Source organism: Balaenoptera borealis (assembly GCF_965194805.1).
Source record: "Balaenoptera borealis genome assembly, chromosome: 7".
Taxonomy (NCBI): Eukaryota; Metazoa; Chordata; class Mammalia; order Artiodactyla; family Balaenopteridae; genus Balaenoptera; species Balaenoptera borealis.
Window position 1 is genome coordinate 53169630 of NC_138864.1, and position 17736 is coordinate 53187365.

Consider the following 17736-nt stretch of genomic DNA (forward strand, 5'->3'; position numbering starts at 1 on the left):
GACTCCAGGAGGGCTCACGCCAAGGAATACTTCCCAGAACTTCTGCTGCCAGTGTCCTTATCCTCACGGTGAGACACAGACACCCACCCCGCCTCTGCAGGAGACCCTCCAGCACTAGCAGGTAGGTCTGGTTCAGTCTCCCATGGGGTCACTGCTCCTTCCCCCTGGGTCCCGATGCACACACTACTTTGTGTGTGCCCTTCAAGAGTGGATTCTCTGTTTCCTGCAGTCCTAAGTCCTGCAATCAAATCCTGCTCGCCTTCAAAGTCTGATTCTCTGGGAATTCCTTCTCCCATTGCCAGACCCCCAGGTTGGGAAGCCTGATGTGGGATTCAGAACCTTCACTCCAGTGGGTGGACTTCTGTGGTATAATTGCTCTCCAGTTCGTGAGTCACCCATCCAGCGCTTATGGGATTTGATTTTATTGTGACTGGCCCCTCCTACCGTCTCATTGCAGCTTCTCCTTTGTCTTTGGATGTTTTCTGGTGAATTCCAGTGTCTTCCTGTCGATCATTGTTCAGCAGTTTGTTGTGATTCTGGTGCTCTCACAAGAGGGAGTGAGCTCATGTCCTTCTACTTCGCCATCTTCTGTTTAGGCTTAATTCTCTGTTTCCATGGAAACAGGATTTCTTTATTCTTTCAGAAGCACCTTTAGAAAAATGTCCTGACTGCCTTTATTTTTAAGCTCCTCTCAAAATGAAAATTTGTTCCAACATGGATCCTGAAGGTTCAGCAAAACTGTTCATGAATGACTGGTTTTATTTCATTTTTTTCCAGCTTTATGGAGGTATAATTGACCAATAAAAAGTGTATATATTTAGAGTATACAACTTGATGATTTAGTATATGTATACATTGTGAATGATTACCACAATCAAGTTAATTAATACGTCCATCACCTCACATAGTTACTTTCTTTTCATTTCTTTTTTTTTGGCAGTGAGAACACTTAAGATCTGCTTTCTTAGCAAATTTCAAGTATTTCAATATTATTAACTATAGTCACCATGTTGTGAGATCCCCAGAATGAGTTCATCTTGTAACTGAAAGCTTGACTAGCTTTGGAAACATCCCTTGAAGTTTTAGAAATTCCTATTAATTAAATAGCTATCTCTGGTCTCAAGTGTTCCTTTCATATTCAAACTCTGTGAGTTACCTTATTTTTTTTCTTTAAGAGATGTAGGCTGCGTCTCTCCTTTTTTTTGAACCTCCTTTTATTATCCTAAAAATGTTCTCTTCCCTACAAAAGAGGAATTGCTATCTAAATTATATTCTCCTATGAATCAGATTGTTTATAAATGTGAGTCTGATAATTAATCAGTTTAAAATGTCATTCTTTTTATCCTGTATTTCTAACACTCAAAAATAAGAATTTGTGAGAAGAAACAAATTGTGCATATGATTATATTTAATAATCCATTTTTTTAATTTCAAAATTTGAGCTATAATTCACATATCATAAAACTTACCCTCTTAATTATACAATCCAGTGTTTAAAAATATATATTCACAAGGTTATGCAACCATTATCACTATCTAATTCCAGAACATTTTTATCACTCCAAAAGGACACTCCACTCCCACTAGCAGTCTTTCACCTTTCCACTCACCCCCCAGCCTCTGGTAACTACAAATTTACTTTCTGTCCCTATGGATTTGCTTATTCTACGAATGGAATATTTATGGAATCATATAAATGGAATCTCATGTATGTGACTTTTTTGTTTGCCCTCTTTCACTTAATGTAATGTTTTCAAGGTTAATCCATGTTTTATCAGTACTTTGTTCCTTTCTATTCCAGTCTCTTTATCCATTTGTCTGTTGACAGACTTTTTGACTTGATTCCACCTTTTGGCTACTGTGAATAGTGCTGCAATGAACATTTGTATGTAAGTGTTGTTGGAGTACCTATTTTCAACTCTTTGGGGTATATATTTGGAAGTGATATTGCTGGGTCATATAGTAACTCGATGTTTAACATTTTAAGGAATTGGCAAACTGCTTTCCAAAGTAGTTGCACTATACTACTTGGCCATAAAAAAGAAAGAAATAATGCCAGTTGCAGCAACATGGATGCAACTAGAGATTATCATACTAAGTGAAGTAAGTCAGAAAGAGGAAGACAAATATCATATCACTTATATGTGGAATCTAAAATATGACACGATTGAACCTATCTACTAAACAGAAGCAGACTCAAGGACATAGAGAACAGACTTGTGGTTGCCACAGGGGAGGGGATTGGGGGAGGGATGGAGTGGGAGACTGAGGTTAACAGATGTAAGCTATTATATATGAAATGGATAAACAACAAGGCTCTACTGTATAGCACAGAGAACCATATTCAGTATCCTATGATAAACCATAATGGAAAAGAATATATATAAAAAGAATGTATATATGGGTATAACTGAATCACTTTGCTGTACAGCAGAAATTAACACAACATTGTAAATCAATTATACTTCAATAAAAAAAAATGTAGCTGCACTATTCTATTCCATCAGCAATATGCAAGGATTCTAATTTCTCCACATTTTCCCCAACACTTGTTATTTTGCTTTTTTTTTTTTTAATAGTCATCCTAGTGGGTATAAAGTGGTTTCTCACTGTGGTTTTGGTATGCATTTCCCAAATGATAATGATTTGAGTATCCTTTCATGCTCTTTTTGGTCATTTGTATATCTTCTTTGAACAAATGTCTTTGTAAGCCCTCTGCCCATTTAAAAAATATATATTTATTTATTTATTTGGTTGCACCAGGTCTTAGTTGCAGCAGGCAGGCTCCTTCATTGTGGCAAGCGGGCTCCTTAGTTGCAGCTCTAGGGCTCCTTAGTTGTGGCATGAGAACTCTTAGTTGCGGCATGCATGCGGCATCTAGTTCCCTGACCAGGGATCGAATCCAGGCCCCCTGAATTGGGAGCATGAAGTCTTACCCACTGTGCCACCAGGGAAGTCCCCCTCTGCCCATTTTTTTAATCGGACAGATTTTTAAAAAGTTTTGTCTCACTGTTTTAAGAGTTCTTTATATATTCTGGATGCTAGACCCTTATCAGATATACAATTTGCAAATATTTTCTAACATTCTGTAGGTTATATTTTCACCCTCTTGATAGTGTCTTTTGATGCAAAAGTGTTTTTAATTCTGATGAAATCCAATTTATCTGGTTTTTTCTTTCCTTTGTTGCTTGCGCTTTTGGTGTCATTTCAAAGAATCCTTTGCCAAACTTAAGGTCTTTTAAAAAGAAACCTTAATAGAATCCTTTCTTCTTCCTCACTAGTACAAGCAGTACTCATGTACTAGTCAAGTACTAGCAGTACTTTAGTGGACCTGTGGATCTTTTATTTACATGTTGTTATGAACCGATTCTATCCCTTAAAATTCATATGTTGAAGCCCTAATCCCCATTATCTCAGAATGTGACTGTATTTAGGGACAGAACTTTTAAAGAGACAATTAAGTTAATATAAGGCTGTTAGGGTGGGCCCTAATTCAATATGACTAGCGTCCTGGTAAGAAGAAATTAGGGGGCTTCCTTGGTGGCACAGTGGTTAAGAATCCACCTGACACGGGTTCGAGCCCTGGTCCAGGAAGATCCCACGTGCCATGGAGCAACTAAGCCCATGCACCACAACTACTGAGCCTGCACTCTAGAGACCGGGAGCCACAACTACTGAGCCTGTGTGCCGCAACTACTGAAGCCCGTGCACCTAGAGCCCCTGCTCCTCAACAAGAGAAGCCACCGCAATGAGAAGCCCGCGCACGACAGCAAAGAGTAGCCCCTGCTTGTCACAACTAGAGAAAGCCTGTGAGCAGCAACGAAGACCCAACATAGCCAAAAATAAATAAAATAAATAAATTTATTAAAAAAAAATAATTCTAAAAAAAAGTTCTAAAATTAGCTTATGGTGATTGCATAACCATGTGAATATAGTAAAAGCCAGTGATTTATACACTTTACATGGGGGAACTTTATGGTATGTAAATTATATCTTGACAAAGCTGTTAATTCATGTTCTGTTTAGTAATACAGAATTTTTCTGAGATATAAAGACATAATAGTTATCTTAACTCTTCCCTAGGATTTTGGTGGTAAATTTTTATATACAGTAAATATCACTAAAGGCAAGTCCAAACCACTGTCTAGTACTAAGAAGAGGCCCTTTGTATGCTCATCTGCTGTTGGTGGTGGAGTTCTCGGCATCCAGTATATTTTAATTTGCTGTTAGCTGCTTTGTGAAGTGACTACCTGTCTACTGCCCCCATCCCCTCATTAAAAATAAGAAAATATCACAGAATTATTTCTTCAATATGTTCATTTTATACATTGGGATGAAAGTAGATTAAAGATCTGTCTCATAGGTTAGAGCTATTTATACTACAACTCATTACTTCTTAGAGCCACAAGTCTTAGCAGTAAACTAGCTATGCAGATCAAAATGTAAATTCCTGGTTTTTTTATACTTTTTATGGTGGAACTAATCCAGACTTGTCTATAAGATTTTTGTCTATAGACTTGTCTACAAAGAGCTTTTTCTATTTGTGGTAGACTGAGAAAGAGCTACATAGGATTAAAAATGAAAGATCTCATGGGAGTAAAAATGGAAGATCTTTTATGGCTACTTAAAAACCTTATTATCACCACTGGTAATACTTACAAGTTTTTCTCTAGAAAAATATTTTGACTCAACAATCAATTTTTAATCTTGGGACAACTTCTTGTTAACAATCTATGTCATGTGCCTCCTCACTAGCCACTATCACCCATCCCACTCTAAGAGATGAAAACTAGTTCAAATTTAACCTGAACAGAACATAATTTGGAATCTGCCAATAAAACACATATTATGTATTTTGAAGAAAAATCATTTTAAAATATATGCTTTGGGGGATTATTAGTACCTCTGCTTATCAGTATATTTTCTGTTTTATGATTTTTCAATTTTCTTAATTCTTGTACTTTTTAAAAAAATTAATTAATTTATTTTTGGCTGAGTTGGGTCTTCGTTGCGGTGTGCGGGCTTCTCATCTTGGTGGCTTCTCTTGTTGTGGAGCACGGGCTCTAGGCGTGCGGGCTTCAGTAGCTGTGGCTCACGGGCTCTAGAGCACAGGTTCAGTAGTTGTGGCGCACGGGCTTAGTTGCTCCGCGGCATGTGGGATCTTCGCGGACCAGGGCTCGAACCCTTGTCCCCTGCATTGGCAGGCGGATTCTTAACCGCTGCCCCACCAGGGAAGCCCTTATCAGTATATTTTTAAACATCACCTTTTCTCCCCCTGCATACCCAAGTCTCTGTTCCACTCCTTTTCACTCAGTACCACAGGTTTTTCTCTTTCTAAGAATCCAGGAATCTTTACAGAAATATCTTGTTTCCCTTTAAATAAACATTAAGACTAGGAGAGAGGCAGTGAAGCTAAGTGACCCTAAAGCACCCACAGTCATTAAACATGCATAAACTTTAAGAGGTGCCAAAATTCTCTAGGAAGGAAAAAAAAAATACAGTGAAGGTTTTTTGACTATTTTTAAAATTCTGTTTAAGAATAATATCTTGTAAGCCAATTTGAACATTATCCAGAACACAGAACTTAAATACTATGAGAGAAAAGTTCTTTACCGCACCTTCAGAAATTACTACTACAACTTTACAATCCCTTATCTGAAAACTTTTTTGGCCTGATGTTTCAGAATTCAGAACTTTTATCAGAGAAGTGTGTCTGCCACATATTAAGTAACATCTCCAGCAAGTGGGGAAGCTACACTGTAACCAAACTCATTAATATTTCTGTAGAGAACTTATGAATATTCACACCAAGTGAATATTCAGTTATACATAGCCTCAGTTCCCTTCTGGTCAGATTTTACTATTAAGGGACTTAGGAAAGACAGATAAAGGACCTGTAATGACACGTTAATTTGGAATCCAGTTATTTATATTTGATATCCAGTTCAGAGCCACTGTAAACTATTTGTCTTTTCTTCCACAAAAATGAAAGTGTATTTAAAATGAAAAAGTATATTTCAGGAGGTAAATGTAAAAAGGATTTGCCTGTGAAACTAAGTTAACTATATTATGATCTTCCTCTAGAACTTGCCTAGTTCCCTCTGGTTAAAAACTTCTTTTCTTGGTGCGATAGTAAAAGACATCAGGTCAACCTCAAGCTTGCAGTGTGAGTCCTGGGAGCTTCGAGGACCTTGCGCAGCATGAAGACCTGTGGAAAGGTAGGGACGCCCCGACGGAGCAGAGCGCTGCAGCCTCTCTACGTTGGGCAAATTTCAGCCTCGGTGGATGAAGGAAAAGAGAGGTCAAGTAGGGATTTATGTGGTTACTGTTCTCTTCCTAGGACACGGAGTGAAAAATAGGATTCCTTTTTAAGGCGCTGGTATATATTCTTACTTGGGGGTTACAAAAAGCGTCACACTGGGAACGGGGTAAGAGCGGCTGGTAAGCCATAGGTGGGGCTAGAAGAGGAACAGGGCAGTTGGGTGAAAATGGGCCATCTGTTCCTACATCCGTTCCAGAGGGTTAGGTAACTGCGTGAGCGAAGCACGGCCCTTAGCGCTCTCCGTGTCCCTGGCAATGCGCTGAGCTCCACCGGCAGCAAGCAGTTGACTGCTGCCGGGCTGGGTTTGGACCGTTTCTCTCGTCCGCCCCGCCGAGCCTTTCCGAGGCCCGCAGCCTTGACCCCTAACCCCGACAGAAGACGGGAGGCGGAGCTAGGTCGCACCAGAGCGCAGGCCCGGCCCGCCACCCCCGCCTTCAAGCGCGCGGGGGGTGGGGGGGAGGAACCGTCGCGGCTTCCCAGCCAATCCCCGTTCCCCGGTGCCCGGGGGGCGGGACCCTAGCGGGTCTCCGTCCAATTGCCGCTCCGGGGCTGCCTCAGGGAAGCGGGCCTGCGCAGCTGAGCGCTGCGGCGGCGTTTATCAACCGCTGTGGGTCGGGAGTGGTCGGCCCGCGGAGTAGAGTTCCCTCCCTCCCTTTTTCTTCCCTCCCTCCCCGGCTAACCCTCGAGGGGTGGGGAAAAGTTAAGGCGTTAGAACAGCGTTAAATAGTGGAGAGCGTCAGAGGTGTCAGGACTGGCGGGGGTGGCATCAGGCATCTCGCTTGCCGGGGTCTGAGAGGTATCCTTGAGGCTGGGCCGCTAGGCTGGTCCGTCGTGGTGCTTGGTTGAATTTCTCTCACCTGGTGGCTTCTGGAGTATGCGGAGCTGCCTTTGCGTTGGTGGGAGGAGTCTCCGACCTCCTCGCCCTCTACCCCTCTTGTCTCTAGAGCCAAGCTTTGAACTTGCAGCCCTGCGACAAAGCGCCGGCACCAGATACCCGGGCACCGGGAGGTACATCGTTTCTGGGGACTGTCTCATGGAAGGGAGTGTAGTTGTCCTAGTAGTTAACCTAGTTAATAGTGTAGTAATTTTTATCCAGCTTTCTGGCAGCTGGACTGCGTGTGTTTGCTGTGATTGCCAAAAGTTTGAGGCTTGGGGCCTCCAACCCCTAAGTTGTTTGTCTTCCACCTTCTTTTACTAGTTTCTGTTAATTTTTTACCCCTGCAATTGTTAAACTTGTTTTTCTTCCTGCCCACAGTCACCAGCCCAGTTCAAATCTCTGTGATTCCAAAATAGATTTGTTGCAACACGCTCTTGGAAGTCGTAAACAATTGATCTTGGTGTACCGGTATGTGATAATCTGTTTTACTTGTTTCTGTTTCTTGTTTACCTGATTCTGTTTTCTACTTTGAGTTTACATCTTATTGCTCCCAGGAGGCCCACTGTAATTAAATCTAGCGTCATCATTTTCTTAATGCATTTGTAGGTTAGTTTAGAATTGTATTATTTAATCTTTGTGATTGAGAGTTCAAAACAATCCTCCATGAAAGAATCTGTTAATTCTTGTTTTTACTGTGTACCTTTTGGTGAGTTAAGACTGTAGTGAGTATGGTACTGGTAGTCGTGGTCTCAGATTCCTAGAGTCTAGTGAGTGGCAGGGATGTATACAGAGAATAGCTTATTTTTTTCTATATATGTGTGTTAGTTTCCTATTGCTACCATAACAATTTATCACAAACCTAACAGTTAAAAAAACACAAACTTATTAACTAGCAGCTCTGTAGATGGGAGGTCTCTGTAGGTTTAGCTGGGTACGCTGCTTCGGATCTCACAAAGCTGAAATAAAAGTTATGTTGGTCTGGGCTTTCTGAGGGAGAATCCATCTCCAGGCTCACTGAAGTTCTTGGCAGAATTAATTTCCATGCAGTTGTAGGAGCGAGGTTCCAGTTTCCTTACTGGCTGTCAGCTGGGGCCTCTCTCAGTTCCACAAGACCACCTGCATTTTCAAAGCCAGATAGCACCTCCAATCCTTTTCATGTGTTTAATCTCCCTGACTAGTCTTCTGACACCTCCTGGAGAAAGCTTTCTGCTCCAGAGGGCTCAAGTGATTAGATTAGGGCCACCTGGATAACCTCCCTACTTCAAATAAGGTCAATTGTGCAATAACACCATCACAGTCAAGGAAGTGATAATCTCATATTCACAGGTTCTGCGTATTAGAGGGGTCAGAATCATGGGAGCAGCTCATAGAAATTCTACCTAGCCTGATATGGTTGTCTCAAAACTAGATTATTTTTACAGTGCAGTTTTGCAGGTATTAAAAAAAAAAAAACTAAAACCCTAACAACAACTCTGTCTGATTCTTTGAGTATCCTCTCTACAGATGAAGAAATTCAGGTAAAGTTATTTGTGCAGGGGCATATGGCTAGAAAATGGCGAGTTGGTATTTGGACCCAGATCTACATTTCTATTCGATCTAAAGGCATGTTTACGGATGGTGAAAGTGAAGTGCTTCTTCCTATTTAGAAAGGAAGAAGCAGAGAAATTGAGATCTTTGTTGTACCTCATTTTTGGGGTTATCTTTTTATATTAGTGGTGTAGGCTAAGCTCTTCTCCCCTAACAAAGAAAGCCAAACTACAATGGCGTTAATAAAAGATTTTTTTTTTTTGATATATCTAGAAGAAGGAGTCCAGGGCTAGTAGGAAGATTCTGACAGCCTCAGTACGTGGCTCCTGGAAATGGGTCCAAAATGCTGTTCCAGTTGGGACTTTCCTGATAGGCAGTGAGGAGGAGAGAAAGCACAGGAGAACACCTGTAGTTCCTTACAGGGGAATGATCTGGAGGCAACATATACGTCGCAAAGCCATACTGAGCTCCAAGGGAGAGTAGGAAAGATACAGCTATATGGCTGTCTACCCAGCTGAAACTCAGGATTCTGTTAAGAAAGAAGGGGGAAAGTTATATTGGCTGAAAACAGTCTCTGCCACACCATTGTTTTTTATGATGTTTTATCCTGTAACTTTCTGAGTTGAATATTTTATTTGGCTTTGCTATTAGTTTTAACAAGTAGTATTTGAAAGGACAGGAAATTCTTATTCAATATTAATGTTTCTTCATTTCTCAACTGCTATTTTAATATATAATTTATAAAGGCTTCTTTGAGGAATCTCTTTATTCACATTTTGTATTACTTTGATTTTTCTGAAAATTAATACATCTGTGGAAAATGTACAAGATTGCTTTGGGATACTTGAGATCATTCTGTATAGGCCTCACACCACTGCAGGATTAGGTTACAGCAGCCTGTCATATGATTTATGTACTCTGTAACATTTTGTAACTCTATAGTTGGATGACTCTTCCACAACTTTTCGTATTTTCCTCTTCAAAGTTCTTTCTCTCAGCCCATTATCCTTTTCTACACATCTGAATTCTACCTACCCATTTAGACCTACTGTAAGTCCCCTCACCCACTATCATGTAGCCTTTGTATGGGAGGAAGATTGTGGTCAAACAGATCTGGATTTGAGTTGTTCGTTTGACCTTAGGCAATTTACTAAATCTCTCTGAGTTTCGACTTCTTATGTAAAATGGCAGTGAACGCCACCTTTCAGAGATAGTATGAATATGAGAGAGATAACACATTTTCTATAACACTTATTGCAGTACTTGGCAAATAGTAGGTGCTCAATAAATGATAATTATACTGGTCTCACTGATCACTCCTTGACCTCTAGCACGTTTGACTCTACACTTTTTTTTTTTTTTAATTGGTTTTCTCTCTCTGACAAGTTCATGAATTCCTAAGGACTAGGACCAAGTCCTAGATATACTGTGGTCACTAAATAGTGATGTAGTGAGTTGACACTAGCATCTAAAAGAATATTTATGAAATTGAATTGTGAGGTGAGGGCTTTTTTTTTCCTTTAGTGTTCCTATTGTGATCGCATCATGGAAAATCAGTTGGCTAAATCAACTGAAGAAAGAACATTTCAGTACCAGGATTCTCTTCCATCACTGCCTGTTCCTTCACTTGAAGAATCATTAAAGAAATACCTTGAATCAGGTATGTTTGTAATCTTTTAGCATATATTAATATTGCTAGCAACTTAGAAAACTGCGAAATTATTAGAAGTTGATGAGGGTCTAATTGCTTTTTCCTCTAGGCTTATGATAATTAAAATTATCCCTAAAATGTCCAAAACATTTCTGTCTTTCTCTCTCACGTTAATTTTTCCATAGTTTAAAAAGCCAGGGAGTACCTTTAGGCTTACAATAAGAAGTACTAGTCCTCTGCCTCATTTCCCCCACTGCCAATCCCATGCCCTTAGGCAAGCATTTTCAAATATTTTATCTGCTTCTTGTGTTTACCTCCAGATTTAAACTAACATTCTTATATACTACTATTTCTTGGATTTTTTTTTTAGTCGTAGATGTTATATATTAGTTCCTAAAAAGATGTAGATTTAGCTGTCCTACACCCCCTAACCTCCACCTTCGCTTCCCAACGTTTATGCAGTCTAACATATCCACATTTTCCCTCTCATTTTCTCTGTGTAGTTGTAAGAAATCACCATTTGCAGTTAAATTAGTGTTCACCTGATTTAAATCAGTATTTACCTGAATTGATTTACCTGACCATTGAGGGTTTGTGGTTATGCAGTTATTCACAAGAGACCCATTCAGTGTACAGTACTTTGATTACCTTTTTGCTGCATTTTTGGGTTTTTCCTCATTTTTCATTTGCTTAGTATGCTTTGTATCCACAACTAATTCACTCCCAAATACTTCACTACACCTAAAATCCCTGAATCCATTTAAATACATATGATAGTCCGTCAGTTTTATTTCTTCTTGGAGACATCCCTCCTGGGGCCCCTTACCTTCTTGTTCCAATCAGTGTTCACTTTTCTCAAGCTGACTGGACAACGCTTACCCTGGGGCTCTCCCGTAGCCATCATCCTGGCTGTTCTCTTCACCTTTGTCTCCTGTGTTGTATTCCATGGTTCCTGGGTTCTGTCTTCCTCTTTTATTCCCTTATTTTGGTGAAGTAAATCTTCAGTAGCTATTTGAGAAAGGGTGTCTGGGAGGAAAAGAATGTTATGACCTAAAAATGTATTTATGCTACTCATACTTCACTGTTTGGCTGAGTATAGAATTCTGGGTTGGAAATGGCTTTTTCGTAAGTTTTGAAGGCACTGTTCGTTTGCTCCTCTTGAGAAATCTGATGCCATTCTGGTATTTGATCCTATAATGTGACCTGTTGTTTTTCACTCCCTGGATGTGTTTGGAAACCTTTTCTTTATCCCTGTTATTCTGAGTATCTCAGTGATGTCCCATGGTGTGTAGGTTTTGTCATTTATTTCTCTGAACACTCAGTGGGTCCCTTCCATGTAAAAAATCATGTTCTTCAGTTGTTGGAAATTTTTAAAATTTCATTTCCTTTATAGTTTTCTCCTCCCTTCTTTTCTCTTTCTGAGAGCAACTCCTATTACTTGGATCTGGGTCCTTCTGGGCAAAGCTTTTAATTAAAAAAGTGTTTTCCTTTCATTTTTAGTACCTGTCCCTTTTTGGTCCATTTACTGTTTGATATCATTAGTCCTTTTTTGGTTTGTTCTGCTCTCTGACTGTTATGTTAGAGGCTTTCCTCAAATATCTGGCAATCCTTAGTCATTCATATTTGAGTCAGACCCTGAGAAGCTGACTGGGAGCTCCGTGTGCGTGGGTAGACCTTGGCGACAAGTGGGCCTTATAATGAGCCTTGAAGGGTAATAGGGCAGAGATCTAGCAGTTCCATTGGGACATATCCAAATACCAGTACTCCTTTCTCGTGGACTGATTGATAGCTTCCCCAAAGAAGAATTCTCTCCTCTTTTGTTGAGAAGGCATAAGCCTGACTGCTAGTGTTTTGGGAGCTGAGTGGAGAGGGGCGCAGGAGGGCTCATTGTTCTGGTGTGCACTTTCTTTGTAATCCCTCTTTTTAAAATATGAGCTAGAATCCATGTATTCTGCTTGTTTGGTACAACTTCTCCTAAGAGTAAACCTTCAGATTTCTAGTGCCATGGGGAAGGAGTTGCCTGGCTTTCTAGAATGGAGAAGATCTACAGGGACGTATGTGGATGGGGTGGTTGTCTGCTGCTTTTACCGACCACGTTGAAGCAGTTGTCCTTTTTTCAGCCTCACTTTGTCCCTTGCCTTTAGAAGTCCATGTGTCTTGAATTCTTGAACTTCCCTGGGGTTCTGCTGCAGGAGTTGGCTTGCTTGTTGGTTTGCACCTAACCCTCCCGTCTCCCACTACATTCCACTTTCCAGGCTGTCGATGCTTTCTCCATTCTGCGGTCAGTCACCATTTTCCTACGTGTTTTTTAATTTGTAAAATGTTAACTTGTCTGCTGTCCTCTCTTCTTTCATTTTCTATGTCCTTATGAATTTATGCCTTTTTAATTACTCTCATTTTAGTGAGTTTCTAGAAGTGAAGATAAATTTATGACCTTAGTTCCCTTTGTTTAATTGGAAGCCCTCTGATTTTTTTTTTTTAATTCTTTTTTCGCACCTACTTTCATCTTGGAATTCTAGTTTCTTTTTTAAAAAATTCACTGATTATTCACTTGTGCTCTCTGAATGCAACTATTTAAATTAACTTTAAGAGAAGACTTTGAAGTGACAAAAATAAAACAAAAAGGAAGATATTAATGTCCCTTGATTTCTAATTTACTTTCATCTATAGCTTAATTTTCAGAACACTTGGTTTTCATGGACTAGGTATAATTCCTAAGTATACCCCTGTATACTTTGTGTGTGTGTGTGTGTGTGTGTGTGTGTGTGTGCCTCTGTGTGAGGGAAATCGTTATTGGCCAGAAGGGACCCTACACTGCTCTGGGAAGGCTTTACACTGAAATTTACATACATATTGCACTTACATTCATAATGTTTAAGGCTCTGCTTCAACATTAATGGAAAGAAGCTTTAATTTCTCTCAGTCATGGCTAAACAGGATTTACTTTCCTATTGGACTAGTAGCTAGATGATAGTCCTGTATGTCATTTTAACTATCATCGTCCAGAATGATTTTTAAATAATTTTGGGGGAAGTAGTTATCAGACTACATAGTATCCACTGTTTTATTTTTTCCAGTATTTTGCATTATTGCTTTTCAGCCATTTTCATGTTGTAAACTCGATTATAATTTAGTGGACTGCTCTAATACATAAGTGTTTTATATAACTGAGTCAAGATTTGTGTAAGAATAACTGAGGTGAGTTTGTGGTACTTGATATCTAAGTACTTTAATGCATATTTTTTTCTTTATAGTAAAGCCATTTGCAAATGAAGAAGAATATAAGAAAACTGAAGCAATTGTCCAAAAATTTCAAAATGGTATTGGAGAAAAATTGCAGCAGAAATTACTTGAAAGGGCAAAAGAAAAAAGAAATTGGGTATTTATGTTATTGTACTTAGAATTAGAATATTGATACTTAATGAAAAAAGTGTATCTGGCTTTCTTTTTAAAATTATTACCGTACTGTAAAATCCTTACCATTATTGTTGTCTTTATCATCATCCAAAAGAATGAGTGAATTGGTTAACTCTGGGGAGTTTTAAGTGTTGTGTGTGGGCTCCTCTCCTATTTGGGAACTTGTTAAAATGCAGAGTTCCTGGGACCAGTGATTCTGGTTCAGTATCTCTGGAATGGGGGCCCAGAAATCCTTATTTTAACAACTACTCCATGTGGTTCTGATGCAGGTCATCTGTAGACCATGCTTGAGGAAAACCTTTTGCCCAGATAATCAAAGTCCCACAACACTAAAATACACATCACATTGGTGGCATACAAATATTTAAACAGTACGTAGGAGAAAAGGGCCATTACAAAAGTGGAGTGGAGAATGGTTATGAGTAGTCTGTGTTTCAGTTAGGTAGACTGAGGAGACAGTGGTTTAATAATTACTGAGGATCTCAGTAATTTGCCACAAGGAATCTTCTTTGACTTTTTCGTCTTAACTACTCTGCTTCTGTAGTACAAACCAGAGCATGAGTTTTCATAATTTAAGATATTGCCTTAATCTAGAAATAATTATTGTAACTGTCATTTAGTTTTAGAAATAAAAAGCAAGTTGATCTTCTCATTGTCCTTTGATACCTATGATGGAATAATAAAATTTTATACCTCAAGATTCCTTTTTTCTCAATCTTGAGCCTTGAGTGACTTTAATTAGGGTAAAGGTAAAGAAGTTGTTGTTCTGCCTGTATCCTTTTCACTTATATCTTTTTCCAAATGACTGATTATAGTTTATAACATCAAATTCTTCAAAAAGAGCTCCAGGTAATTTGATGAGATCCACTTACTTATACATGAAATTCAGCTGAATGTTGTGAAAGAGGGACACATAGAAAGTGGTATCAGTGAAAAATCCAAATTAGTTTTAAGCCTACTGAAAAGTTTTCATATTTCTATGAAAAAGGAAATAGGAAAATTATAAGTGCCTTAATAATTGTTATAATTGAGGATTTGTTGAATATCTATTGTACCCCAGGTACTCTGAGAAAACACACCTAGAGTACTTTGTTGGGTACTCCTGGTACTCTGAGTACTTGGTGATTTCAGTATGATCGGTCTGAAGGTGTTTGTTTCAGTGCTTTCTTGTTTCACGTTTTTGATAATGTAGTTGAACTGAATAGTACTTAATTCAGATCCCATAATTCTGAAAGAAAGAAATGATCACAGTACCGTATTTTAATATCTGTGATGATTTAAAACGAAACATGTTTTTAAGTGTTGAAGACTAATTAAAGAAAAAAGGACAAATAGAGCTTTTTTCCCCCAGCAGTTACACACTGAAGTATTATCAGTAGCATTAGGCTGATGTTCTTAATTTCTTTTAGCTGGAAGACTGGTGGCTGAATGTTGCCTACCTGGATGTTCGTATACCATCACAACTGCATGTCAACTTTGGGGGTCCTGCAAGCCATATTGAACACTACTGGCCTCCAAAGGAAGGCACGCAATTGGAAAGAGGAAGTATAAGTCTTTGGCATATCTTGAACTACTGGCAGCTATTAAGAAAGTAAGGATGGTTATGTCAATTTGGTTACATACTTACCCAAGATCTCAGGTCGCACAATGTTGAGAAGCTTAATTTACTCGTTTGGGGATGAATACTATAGGTGTGACTGTTTGGTTTATAAATTTTATAATGATTTCTTGGTCAATATACTTTTTTGGTTTGTTTTAATAGAGAAAAATTGCCTGTTCATAAAGTTGGAAATACTCCTCTAGATATGAATCAATTCCGAATGCTGTTTGCCACCTGCAAGGTTCCAGGAATTACTAGAGATTCACTTATTAATTATTTTAGGACTGGTAAGTAGAAAACAAACACATGTGCTTTTTCTCGTAAAAGCATTGGGATTTGGGTAGTTTTGCTGCAGTTTCTTCTGTGATGCTGTGGAACATCCTTTTTCTTTCTGGCTGCTCCGCGTGCCTTGCGAGATATTAGTTCCCTGATCAGGGATAGAACCTGGGCCCACAGCAGTGAAAGTGCCGAGTCCTAACCACTGGACCACCAGGGAATTCCCATGACACTGTGGAGCATACTTTTTTTTTTTTTTTAATTTGGAACATACTGTTTTGAAAAATATTTCTTACTGGATTTTGACTAATCAGAAGATTTCTATGAACCTTTTCTTTCAGTCATAGTGATTAGCTGGAAGTAATTTTTGGGAATGGATTTTTTTTTTTTAAACCAATCATTTTAGGGATTCTTTTTTTATATAAATTAATTAATTAATTAATTTATTTTTTGGCTGTGTTGGGTCTTCGTTTCTGTGCGAGGACTTTCTCCAGTTGCGGCGAGTGGGGGCCACTCTTCATCGCGGTGCGCGGGCCTCTCACTGTCGTGGCCTCTCTTGTTGTGGAGCACAGGCTCCAGGTGCGCAGGCTTAGCAGTTGTGGCTCATGGGCTTAGTTGCTCCGCGGCATGTGGGATCTTCCCAGACCAGGGCTCGAACCCGTGTCCCCTGCATTGGCAGGCGGATTCTCAACCACTGCACCACCAGGGAAGCCCGGGAATGGATTTTTTGAAACTGTCTTACATGGTTCTGTACAAACCTGTTGCTTATGTTGCATCATTTGAGAGTTTAAATTTTAGTTAAAGGGTAGAATTGTGAATCCGTTTTAGGAGATCTGGAGCATATGATCTGGATCCTTCTCTTTCTACCCTCATTTCTTACATGAATTCTCTTTTTGAGTGTTTGTATGTGCTCATCATGTCCCATTTGTCTTTGTGAGTATGCTTTCCTCCCCTCAACCCACCCCTATTCCTCGTATGAGGTAAGAGCCTGATACCAATCTTCTTGAAGGCACATGAGTTCAGATTGACTCATCAGAGTTTTTGTTTTTACAGTTAGTTTAATGGCACTTTCTGCTTGGTGTCCTAGCATATCTTCAAAGGGAAAATTCTGTTGTAGTAACTGCTGGTTTCCAGTTACTTCAGGAATTTTTCTTATAAATTTAATAACATAGTTTATATTACTGCAGAATGTCATTATGAATGGATATTTTTCTTATATAAAATTTTATTTAAAAGTAAAATTTCAATACCCAATTTTGCTTATAGTGTGAGAAGTATAAGTTTACTTTCATGTAGAACTCAACTTCTTGCATGTAAAACTCTGTAGGAGCTTGAGATATTTAATGTCCTTAAGCCCAGACACATTTACCTTGATGTTGCAAGAGAAAGAATTAAAAGAAAGAATTAGGAACCTGGTTGTTTATGGCATAAAGTTGAACGTCCAAATGTGAATTGAAAAGATGAACAGGAGAAAATTGATAGGAGAATAGCAGTAGCAAAGAGAAATAATAGTTAAGAACTATTATCAGTAGACCTGGTTTTGAATTCAATCTTTTATCGCTTAGTAGGCATGTCTGTAGATAAGGTAAGTTCTTTAAGTTACAGTGCATAAGGTTCATTAATTTAATAATGTACTTCTTGATACAGTGGTTTAAGCTGTCATGGTTAGCATGTTCTTGAACTTACAGTTAGGTGAAGAGGTGCAAATAGGGATAAAGCTGAGGGAATCAGTAAACATGAAAAAATATCATAGAGTTTGTGACAAATGCTATATAGAGAATTCAAATCACATGAGTAACTGGGTGGCTGTTTTAGATTAGGTAGTCAGGGAAGACCTCACTGAGGATCTGAATAATAAGATGATCTGGCACAGTTTTTTTGCTTTTCATTTTTGTTTTTGTTTAGTTCAGTTTGTTGGTGCTGGTGGAGGTAGAGGTGGTAGTGGGGTGTGTGTGTGTGTGTGTTGAGGGGTGAATCTTCTGGGCATGAATAAACTTGGCATGTTCGAAGGGCAATGTGGATGGAGCAGAGTAGGCAAGAAGGAGGGGGCAGATTGTAAAGATGTA

General features: G+C 39.1%; 1 protein-coding gene across 8 annotated transcripts in view; it reads left to right on the plus strand.

Annotated features, from left to right (window-relative positions):
- The first annotated feature begins 6895 nt into the window (after positions 1–6895).
- The window catches only part of CROT (carnitine O-octanoyltransferase), a 105839-nt gene continuing 94998 nt past the window's right edge, over positions 6896–17736 (plus strand). For 5 of the 8 annotated variants that reach the window (XM_082398377.1, XM_082398378.1, XM_082398374.1 and 2 more), the window contains exons 1-6: positions 6897–7330; positions 7578–7667; positions 10251–10386; positions 13632–13756; positions 15204–15385; positions 15557–15681. In XM_082398377.1, the coding sequence (XP_082254503.1) occupies positions 10272–10386; positions 13632–13756; positions 15204–15385; positions 15557–15681 (547 nt within the window). In that variant the 5' untranslated portion in view covers positions 6897–7330; positions 7578–7667; positions 10251–10271. Of the gene's footprint in view, positions 7331–7577; positions 7668–10250; positions 10387–13631; positions 13757–15203; positions 15386–15556; positions 15682–17736 lie in introns of all 8 variants that reach the window. The other 3 variants (XM_082398371.1, XM_082398373.1, XM_082398372.1) reach the window with 3 other exon arrangements.